Source organism: Fulmarus glacialis, unplaced genomic scaffold (assembly GCF_000690835.1).
Source record: "Fulmarus glacialis isolate BGI_N327 unplaced genomic scaffold, ASM69083v1 scaffold12015, whole genome shotgun sequence".
NCBI classification, from domain to species: Eukaryota; Metazoa; Chordata; class Aves; order Procellariiformes; family Procellariidae; genus Fulmarus; species Fulmarus glacialis.
Genome location: NW_009211235.1, coordinates 41,557 through 52,232, shown reverse-complemented (window position 1 = coordinate 52,232; position 10,676 = coordinate 41,557). Strand labels below are relative to the sequence as shown.

The 10,676-nt window shown below is 39.8% G+C and overlaps 1 protein-coding gene across 4 annotated transcripts in view; it reads left to right on the top strand.

Annotated features, from left to right (window-relative positions):
• Window positions 1-1,826: 1,826 nt before the first annotated feature.
• TPD52L1 (tumor protein D52-like 1) overlaps window positions 1,827-10,676 on the top strand; it is a 38,543-nt gene continuing 29,693 nt past the window's right edge. For 2 of the 4 annotated variants that reach the window (XM_009577476.1, XM_009577475.1), the window contains exons 1-2: window positions 2,384-2,494; window positions 10,172-10,320. In XM_009577476.1, coding sequence (XP_009575771.1) covers window positions 2,447-2,494; window positions 10,172-10,320 — 197 coding nt within the window. In that variant the 5' untranslated portion in view covers window positions 2,384-2,446. Of the gene's footprint in view, window positions 1,864-2,378; window positions 2,495-10,171; window positions 10,321-10,676 lie in introns of those variants that run through there. The other 2 variants (XM_009577472.1, XM_009577474.1) reach the window with 2 other exon arrangements.

Genomic DNA, 10,676 nt, shown 5'->3' with positions numbered 1-10,676 from the left:
AAATCACAGAGACAGAGTTCTATGTTTACGTTCTCAATAGATGGACAGAGTTGAGATCTCTTCTGCCTCAGGAAGCCTGTTTTCTTCCTAATGTGTTCAGTTTTTTATTCCTCCCTTTCCTAAGCTGAAGACTAAGACAGGCAAATTAGAGAAATGGTCTGTTGAGGGTAGCCCCAGACACTGGTGAAGAGATCTTTTCAGGTCAGATTCAAGAAATGAGTTTCTGTTGCTCAAGTGGGGAAAAGAGATTGAGAAGTTCAGATGACCTAGCACTAGAAGTGAAGCATACTACCTGTGCTGATAGACCTGGCCCAGAACTGAAGTGGTCAGTCATAGCTGGTGAGAGGATCCAGTGAAGCTGTCTTAAACAAAGTAGAATGGCAGCAGAAGGTGAAGTCCAGGCAGTGGATGAGGTTGCAGAGGATCATGCAGAAGATTGACATGCATGTGCTATTTTGGAATGGATTGTAGTTTCAGTTCAATCTTGAAGTTTGAACTTGACTGACCATTGGGTCTAGTTAAGTGTTACTCAGTTGTCTTTGGTGATTTTGGCCCATGTTGACCTCCATATCTATCTAACCATTGTCCAGCAATTCTGGCCTCTTTATCTAGCTAATCCCAAACTAATGCTATCCCTTGAGCACAGATCTGTCTTCTTTTTAGCTCAAGTATCAGTTGCTCCAAGATTGCATCAACTCACATCTACCCCAAGACTTTCCTTAGGGGTTTTCAGCCTTGACCCTGTTGCCCCTGAGATTCTTCCTGGTGTTTCCAAGAGCTGCCCTGTACTGCTGCTCCTCTATCCATGAAAAAAGAGACTGCTTTCAAGACCGTGGGGACCAAGTTTAGCCTTATTCCCATAGCAACACTATTAATCCTCAAACAAATACCAAACAATAGTTGTGTTTAGGGATGGAGGGGTGTTAATAAAGGTGTTTTGGGAGTATTCCTACTGAATAAATGTGCTTTTCTTTTGTTGTGAGTTCTGCAATCTAGGTTTTCCTGGCAAGCTGTTTTTTGGGTGATAGCTAAGGTATATATGCTTCTATATGCTTTCATGTTTTGTAAAAAGTTTTGCGCTTAAGGGTGGTGCTCTATTCTTGCATATGGTGCCAGGCAGAGGTTCAGCACCTGTGTTGCTGTTCTTTATCTTTCCACTCAGGGGAAGTTGTAATTAACAATGCTGAGTTTTGCTTTCTGCATGAAAATATTAAGTACTCAATTTCAAGTCATTGAATACTCCAGACTTGCTGCTTGTAACCTCTATTCCCTATTGCCAAAACTTAACAAAGTTAAATTCTAATCTCTATGTAATAGAGAATACAGGCCTCTGTGGACCTGGGAAAGAAGTTGTTCTCTTCTGTATTAAGCAGTATACAGATGTCAAGAGTTTGCTCCTGTCAAGAGTCAGCTGAGATGGCTAATTACCCCGCTAAAGAACTGAAATACAGGGAAAAGTGTTGTCCCAGATGTAGCCTGGAGGAGAATTTTCTTCCACAACAGAAACAGACTGAGAACTTTAAAACAAGTTCTGTTATCTCATGTTTTGCATTGTTTTGTTTGCAGACAATGAAGAATGAGAGGCTATTAATGACTGGAACCCCAGCAATCATTCTTCTCTTTACTGAATGATTGGGAGATGAGTTATATTTTGTTTCCTCTGTATATATTATACCAGGCAGGCCCAGGTCTCGCGAACATTTATGTATGTGCTTATCTTGGTTATCACACACATACTGATCCTGATCTTGGACAAGCAGAAGAATGTAAATGGAGGTCCAGTATAATTGTTCACCCTTCACAGGTTTAGATTGAGCGATTAAGTTATGCTTCTCTCTAACATTTAGAAAATTCAAACAGCAGGTATGGCATTTGCTTCTGCAAACTGTGTACATCTGTAAGGTTCTCAAATTGCTGCAATCAGAGGTACTTTTAAAGCAAATTTGGTTCAGTAATATACTTCCTATATTGCTCAGTGTACTATTCACTATTCACATCAGTGTTCCACATTAACTGGCTTTCTTATTTTGAAGAAAAAGCTTTCTTTTTTCCTTTTTTTCTTCTGTATTGTTAGAAGCAAGGAGATGCCTCGTCAGGGACTAGTGGGGTCCAAGGTGATTGCTTTCTGTGAATAAGTGGTGCTTTCACATATTAAATTGCTTCTGTGCAGACATTACCATCTGATACTTCCAATAGCTTTTCAGAAGCAAAGAGGAGCAGAATACAAATGACCTTTAGCAGGAAAAGGTTGTTTTATTTTTCTTTGCTTTTTTCCTAGTGGGTGAATATTATATCATTCTTAGATTTTAGGGGACGTCAGTATCATAGCTGAAATAATTGATAATGGTTGTCTTGACCTGTTAATTCTTTACTTTAAGGCCTGTTGGAAACCCAGTCTTTGCATGAAGCAGATGAAGATGTGGTCACTGATGTTGATTTCACCAATATGATTTCTGAAGAAGAAAAAGAAGAGTTAAAGATTGAGCTAGCCAAGGTAATGAATTTGATTTTCTGTGAGTGTTACTGTTTCTACTTCCTTAAACTGGAAGATATTAATTGTAGGATGAAGTACACATCATAAAGGTATGTTCTTCCTTTTTAGTAAAATTATTCTAGGCTACAATAATGTGAAGCAATTAATTTCCTTAGATTTTTTTTTGAAGATTAAATATCTTCTACTTGATGATTGTAGAGAGAAAGTTAAATATACCTTACCATTTTAGTCAAGATGTGTGTCTTTATTTATAAAACTTCCTTTATAAAGAATGAAAGGTGCTCTTCTTATTAGATCTATGGTATTGTTGTTACAGTGATTATGACACCTGATGGAAAAGATTCTTTGTGTGGTGCTCAGAGGAGAAGCTGATGATGATGGTTACAGAAGGGACTGATGATGATGAGCACAGTAATTTCACCACATTTTTGTTTCCTTTGGCACTGATGTGTTTGGAGAAGGTTATATTTTTGGTTTGCATTTGTTTTTTGCTTAATTAAAGAACTTCAGGGGATGTCATGAAACCATGAAGAGGTTTAAAAATAATAACAAGTAGATGGGAGGAAAAAGGTGTGAACCATGTGGTCTTTTTATTACAAAGATTAAAGAGATTGTCTGGATTCGGTCTACAATGGGAGGGTGAATTCAGTTTTAATTTCTGCTGCTGAATACCACAGAAACAGAAGTGAAATTCCAAAATGAAAATGAGAGAATGGGAAAAAGTGAGGGTTTATTTATTTTAAATATGAGACAAATAACAGAAATCACAGCTGTATGAATGAGGGGAGTTGTTTTTGTCTTAATTGAAATAATGAATTTTTAAGACAGTAGGTTGGAAGCTTCACATAGCATGAATAAAATAACAACCCATTTGAATAGTAGGAAACCCAGAATTTGGGACTGTGAGCATATATCCTCAATGTGTAAACCAGTTAGGAAAAAAGTATTCCTTCATAATTGTCCCGAAGTGCTCTGTGAAGCATTTGCCGCTATTACACACAGAATGGGCGCATCCAGAGGACAGGTTTTTTGCAGAAATTGATCCCTGTCTTTCCTACAACAGAAATATTTAAATTAACATTAAGTTGTAATATTAAATACTCTTAAGAAGTCACATTCTTAATGACTCTCAAGTCATTTACCTTCAGTACTGATTTAGGATTTTCCAGTGAAAAAAATCCCAAAAGATTGTTTTTTCGCTTTAATGTTTTATCAAGCCTTGTGTTTTTGAGTTGCTGGTTAATTTTTACTTCTTTGCTGATCCTGTCACATCTGTAAGTAATAAGAAGGAAGCTGAAACTTTACATGTTCAGTTCATCACATAGTGATGATATAGGAGTTGGGGTGTTCATTATTGGCTTTTCATCAGGACCAGAGGCAACGGGCATACACTGAAACACAGGAGGTTCCCTCTGAACATCAGCAAACACGTTTTTACAGTAGTATGACTGAGCACTGGCACAGGTTGCCCAGAGAAGTGGTGGAGTCTCCATCCTTGGAGATATTCAAAAGCTGCCTGGGCACAGTTCTGGGTAGTTGCTCCAGGTGGCCCTGCTTGGGTAGCGGGATTGGACGTGATGACCTCCAGAGGTGCCTTCCAACCTCAGCCATTCCGTGATTCTCTTTTCTGGTGAAAGGGACTTAAGAGGCAGATGGAAACAAGGAATCAAAAAAGAACTTCCTGCAACCATCTGAGAAAGATACGCCTCTCTCAAGAGAATTAATCTCAAGAGTTCCTGGGCATCCTTCCTGCTTGCTGATTCCTGTGGGAGCAGAGAGTTCTCAGTGGCTCATGGTAGAAAAGCTTTAATTTATGTACCAATACACAAGTGAGAGATTGCCTTTCAAATATTATGAATTTGGCTGACCTAGAAATTATTTTCTGAATTGCTCGCAGCAGTTTACTGGCATACAGCTTACGCTTAAAAACAAAATAAAACTGGTAATTTTGCTAAGAAAGGTTTGGAAAACTTGAATTTAGAGTGAACAAAGTCTAAACGTAAATGAGGCTTATGATTCTTAGAAAAGGCTGTAAAAAACATGTAAGACCTTGACTCCTTCAGAAAGAAACCTCTGTGGGAATTGGCTAATGTTTCCTTTTGAAAAGCTGTTAGTCTTTAATTTCAAGCTCCCTCTGCTCTACTGGTGGTAGTTTTGTTTTCTTCCATGTCCTTATGTGTTAGGTAATACCTGTTTGAACCTGTTTGAGCCTGTAGGAACAAACAACTTTCTTCTTTTTGTTCTGAAATGTTCAAATCTTCCTTAATGCTGCAATCACTTTGTAGCTGATATAATGGGGAGCTGTTGTGAGCAACTGTTGTGCATGTATTTAAACAGAAAAAAATATGTTCTATCTTTGTGTTGTGTATCTGCTGTATATATTCTCTGTCTTCTTCCTCTTCCTCCTTCCCTCCCCGACATTAGGAGGGGAACTAGCACTACTGTTTTTCTGACAGGTTTCTTGTATACTCTTTTCCTATTCCCCTGCTAGTAGTCTCTTTGTACTGGAAGCTTTTCAGAGCGTGGACTAACTCTATTCTTGTATTTGTAGTCTGGCTAACACAGCAGGGCTCTGACTCTAATCGAGCCTTGGAATTTCTACAATGCAAGTAAAATGAGTAACTCTTACAGGAACTTCTAACAGTCATTTGAATTAACAGAGGTCAGTCTGACATTTCAGAATAATAGCAGAAAATTGTAGCCCAAAAGCTTTACGTAAGGCCAGAAGCTTGTTAGCAGAACAGATTTTTTTTTTTTTTTTTTTTTTCTTCCCCTCTTCCTCCCTCAGTGTGAGGGGCATGGTACAATGACTCCTGAGTCATGACGGGGGCTGAGGTTTTGAGCTATCTCGTTCACTGCTGTCAGTTGTCCTTCCATTACGCTCATCAAAGTAGTCATTTACTCCTTGCTGTCTTCCCCCTCCCATACCTTCACAAAAGCAGCTATCTGGTTTGATATACAAGCTTTCAAGCTGATGCACGGATTCTAAGTTCAGCTATGTGTGTTACTGCATGTTTATTCCCAGTTTGAGGAAAGATGTGAGTACCTTTTTCTGCAAACTTATGGCTAATTTTATTTATGAATGTCCCTGATGTCTCCAGGTGCTGTTCACCCGACGAAAAACTTACAAATCAACAGGTACTCAGCCTGGAGGTGTAAAATCTGTGCTATATGATTTGGTGCAGAGGTGAAGTGCCTGTTACTTTTTGTGCTATGTTATTATGTTCACAGTTACAAATACTTTCTTGAAAAGGCTGCCATAGTAAGTTGCTCACATTTCCTTACAAATATTTTATGCATTTTAGTATACATGTTATAATGCTCAGCAATTTTGAAAAGAGCTAACAATTCAATAACAATCACTAGTTTACTAAATACAATAGCTAATCAAAATTTAAGGGTCCCATGGACTGGCTTCATTGAAAGACAGTTTTTCTGTATCTTTGCTGTAACTTTCTTTGTGTCTTCTGACATAAAAAGGAGTACATGAAAGAACAGTATAGAGAAGATGCAGTCCTGTGGGGTTTTTTTGGAAAGACAATGAAATGAAGGAAAAGATTATTTTCTTCCTCACAAAATGAACTTCTTTCTGTTATTGAGTACCTCTTCATAGTTGCTCTTCCCACCAGTGGTATAGCTGGTCCTTCCTTATTGCATTTTTTGTCTGTTACATGTTTTCCAGCTTTTCTTACAGGACATAGCTATGCAGAGAGTTGATGTTCAGCTCTAGCACAGGCAGGCAGATGCACGCTGCGGTCTGGCTGCCACGGTAGTACCTGTGGTGGTGAAGTGTGTGAGCCTGCCCTGAGGATCCAGGGTATTTCCGAGCCATGGTTGCACAATGTGAGAGGTTTTGTGGCAGTGCCCTTTCAAACTTTCTACCCCTACTGTTTTCACCTGCCTGCCTTCTGGCTGGTTTTGGCAGCACGGCTAGGAGGTGCTGTGCTGTGAGCTAGTGTGACACACCTGTACAGGGGGGAATTGTGGTGGTGCAAGCAAAGACGGGTGTACCAGCTCACAGGGGCCAGTGGCAGTTCCTTGGGACAGCACTGGCTCCAGGACCTCCCTGTCGGGACCATGGCCTCGGTTTCTTTGCTGATTTTGCTGTAGTTGCCTGCTCCTTCTAAAGTTTTTGTCAGCACATTATCACACTGCTGGTGTTGGTGGTGTAACTTGCTTTTTATTTCTTTAAACAATACCTGACAAAGCCTGTCCCTCAGATAGTTCTCACTCCTAAACAGCCATGTCTCCCTTACCTGTCAGTAGTGATGTATGGTACAACCTGTGGTACATATCACAGACCACGACCTCGATGGATGTACTGCGTGTGCTGCTTTAATTGATAACTGCCTTCCTCTCTTCTCCATCTCCAGCCGCTTGTTCCTGCCCTCTGTGCTGTGCCCACACAGGTACTTGCACACCTCTCCGCACTGGATCTGGCTTAAAAATAGCCCTTTTTTTTTCTGTGATGGCTTTTGCCTGTTCCGCTCCCCCTGGTGAGGAGGGCTGTGCAAACAGCCAGGCCAGGGAACTACACATTTGGGTGGTGTAGTGGTAGGGAAAAAGGGTGCTTAATCTAACTTAGAAGTACACATTTAACTATGCTGGCTTCTGTTTTCTGTTGGGGCCCCTTAATATTTTAATCACTTACTGCTTTGATCCTTAAAACAAGCATAATAAATACTCAACTTACTATTCAGCTTACCATTCAACCCATTCATCAGTATTATTCCAACCAATAGCTGAATCTTTCCACCTGCACATTTTACGTAGTACTGTGTATATCTCATAGATAATACCAACTGACATCATTTTTTATTAATAGTAGTTTATCCAAAATGCTCCATTTTACTGAATAAGTACTTTCTGATTTGTTTTTTATGAGCTGTTTTGTGAGTGTCTACTGGAAAAAATGGGAAAGGTTATATGTGAGAGAATTACTGGGGTGTTTTTTTCAGGCATGCCACCATCTTAAAAGGATGTTCAACCCTCTAAAACATACAATTTGCCCTAAAATAATCAAAAAAGGCAAAACAAGGGAAAATACTTTTTTGTATTTGTGTACTGGACTTACCTGGACTTCACTGTCCTTCTTCCGTATTATTAGTCAGTCCCAGATTTCAGAGAGATCTATCTGTAGTTGTGGGTTTTTTTCCTGGGGTCTCACCTTTGTGTGATTTACATGTTACTCATGTCAGCTAATCATGGGAATGGTAATGTCTTAGGTGGTCAGCTCCTCTCCTTGCTTTTGCACATGTCCCACACAATAATAGAGGAAGGAAAAAACAGATACTAACTCTGATTCCCACAAAAAGGGAGAAGGGAACTTTGTCCCTGTATGAGGCATCTCTACTGACTCTGTTGCACTTAGAAAGAAGGGAAACGTGAGGACTAGAAGCTTGTATTTCTGTTGACTTAACCCTAGTTTCATAACGGAGTCTGCATTTATAACAGTGGACTTTTCAAAAATGCCTAAGCAGGTGATGCCTGACTTCCATGGGAGTTAGGTATGTAACCTCCTTAAATGCTTTTCAGGATCCCACTGTAAGTCCCTAGTCCTTTCTGCCTACTTCACAGTCTTCAATCACTGATATCTGAGCACGTAAGGGAGGCTTTGTATCTTCCATTATTTTAAAATGATGGAACTTGAGGAGGATTTTGTCAAATCAAAACCAGACTCTGATCTCTAAAGAAAAATAATTTCTTATTTTTAATACAGTCAAAAATGTTGTTCATATTTATGCCATTGAGCACATGCTTAATGCTGGCTTAGGGCTTTACAGCTTTAGGTATCTATTCAATGGAACAGATGGAAAGTAATTTTAACAGAAGCCCCTGAATGTTTACATATCCAGGTACCTAATGATCAGCCTACTGCTAGCCCATATGGAAAGTATTAATGTTTAAGTACATGTAAGCATGCTGGTATTGCTTTAAGTTAAGTTCTTTAGCAGTGTTATTCAGGCAGACTTGTGCACTAAGGGGTTTGCTGTGGGTGGGAAACAACTAAAGGGAGCTCTGAACTGCCGCCTGAGGAATGCTGACATTTGTGATTTCTTCTTTCTGTAAGCATTTAACCAGTTATCCTCTCAGAAGAGAAACTCATGCTGCCTCTTGACAGCATTTAATTTGCAGGTTAGGAATATAATGGAGCATAAAGGACATGGGAAGGAATAAAGCAATTTTTGATTGTTATGTATTCTACCAGCAAAGTGTTGGCATCACAGACATTGGTGAATATTGATATCAGCTTCACTGAGGTCATGATTTTGCCTTGTGTTCATAGTCTTGCTGCTTAATTCCTGAGCTGCTTGAATAATTTAGATAGCAGGTAGTGACAAAAGAGAAACTGATAGCTGAGGGATTCAAGGGTGAGACTTTTCAAGAACAATGAGCTTGCAGCCAGTTTTACAGGGAAGTAGAATGCATGAGTGTGTAAAATAAAAATAATGCTGGTATTGACATCCTAAATATAGCCCTGAAGGTCAGCAACTCATTCTGCTGGTGCTTGCCTCATTCCCTGCAGCCTATGGAGTTAAATCACAGGGAGACTGTGGTTCCAGGGAACTTAACATATGGTAATCAGATACATTACCATATGTTATCCATATGGAGGAAAGAACACAGTTGGTAAGGGAACTTCTAAACCTGAAGTGAAAGGCAGCTGCTCTGGTGTCACTTGCCCTTGTTAGCTTCAGTACCCCTGAGTGCCTCTTGTATAATTGGTGGAGGCTTCTGTGTGAAGAACGCAAACCCAGCTCGCAGGAGTGCTGCCCAAGGGGGAGGATCCTGAGCCAGTGGCAGGCTGATTCAGCGGTCCCTCACCTCAGTCAAGTGTTCTCGTCGTTGCCTTGCTAAAACACTGGCTCGGTTTAAATGTTCGAAATAACATCTACTGCAGGGAGAATTGTATCCCTCTGTTTGGGCTGAATGGTGTCTTTACAACTTCACACAGTTTGGTTAATGACTAGGAGCTCTGAAAAGACTAATCTGCTGTGTCTTCTGAATGATTCTATGCTTTGGGTAGGACCTGTTCACTCATGTTAACAGTCCATCTGCTATATATTTTTATTTTCCTATTTTGAAATATGTAGGGCGTAAAATATATAGATAAAAATCATGTGTCAAGGACGTAACTTTTTATGATTCTGTCAAGTCATATGTTATCATGCGATAACATATTTGTTATCCTAAGAATGTGCATCTATTTTTTTCGTGAGTGTAAGACTAAAGTGCTGCAAATACGAAGTTAAAGCCTGTGGATTCAAAGAGAGATATCTGTCTGAATTATCCAGTCTTCTCTTGCTCTGCCCATTCCCATTTTACTAGTGAATGGAAAGCTGATGTTTGAGACTCCTAATGCTCTAAGGCAGATATTGGTCAAGTCGCTCAATAGTCATTTCCTTACTGCAGAATTCTCTCTCTTATCAGACGCATGTGTGTGATGGTGCACATAGATGGCATAGTTCAAGACATTCATTTAATGTAGTGTCAGCTCTGTTCCAGACACGTCTTTGTGATCTCCGTAAGCACTTGAATCTCTCTGTCTCTTTAGTCACCTACAAAAAATGCAAGTTTATGTGAGATTCATTCAATCTCTTAACATCGTATGTGTTTATTGCTCTGTGGGAATGGCTAACACCTTTCTCCTTTCTCCTCCCTCTTTGTGTCTCTCAGCTAGAGGATGAAATTTCAACTTTGCGGCAAGTGCTAGCAGCCAAAGAAAAGCACCTGGTTGAAATTAAACAAAAGCTTGGCATAAGTCTGATGAATGAGCTGAAGCAGAACTTCAGCAAAAGCTGGCATGATATGCAGACCACTTCTGCGTGAGTACAGACCTTGCACAAATTCATTCTTAATGTTGTGTAGCATGTTGGGGGTACCATCTTGATGAGCCCTGGTGTGAAATTTAGCAATTGAAATACCTGCCAGGAGGAGTAGATGGCAGGGACAAACATGTCAAGCTTCTCAGAGCAAGAAGACCTGGAAAAAACCCTTCCACAGCAGCAACATGCTTTGCTACTGCATCTTCCAAAATCACAGCAACTATAACTATCGTGGCACTGAGAAGGTTATCTTCCTGTCCCATGACACGTTCCTACAGAGTCCTTACTGAGGAGAGAAAGGACCTTTTTTAATCTCAATGTATTATATTTTTCAACTTCCAAAAGAGACAATGTAA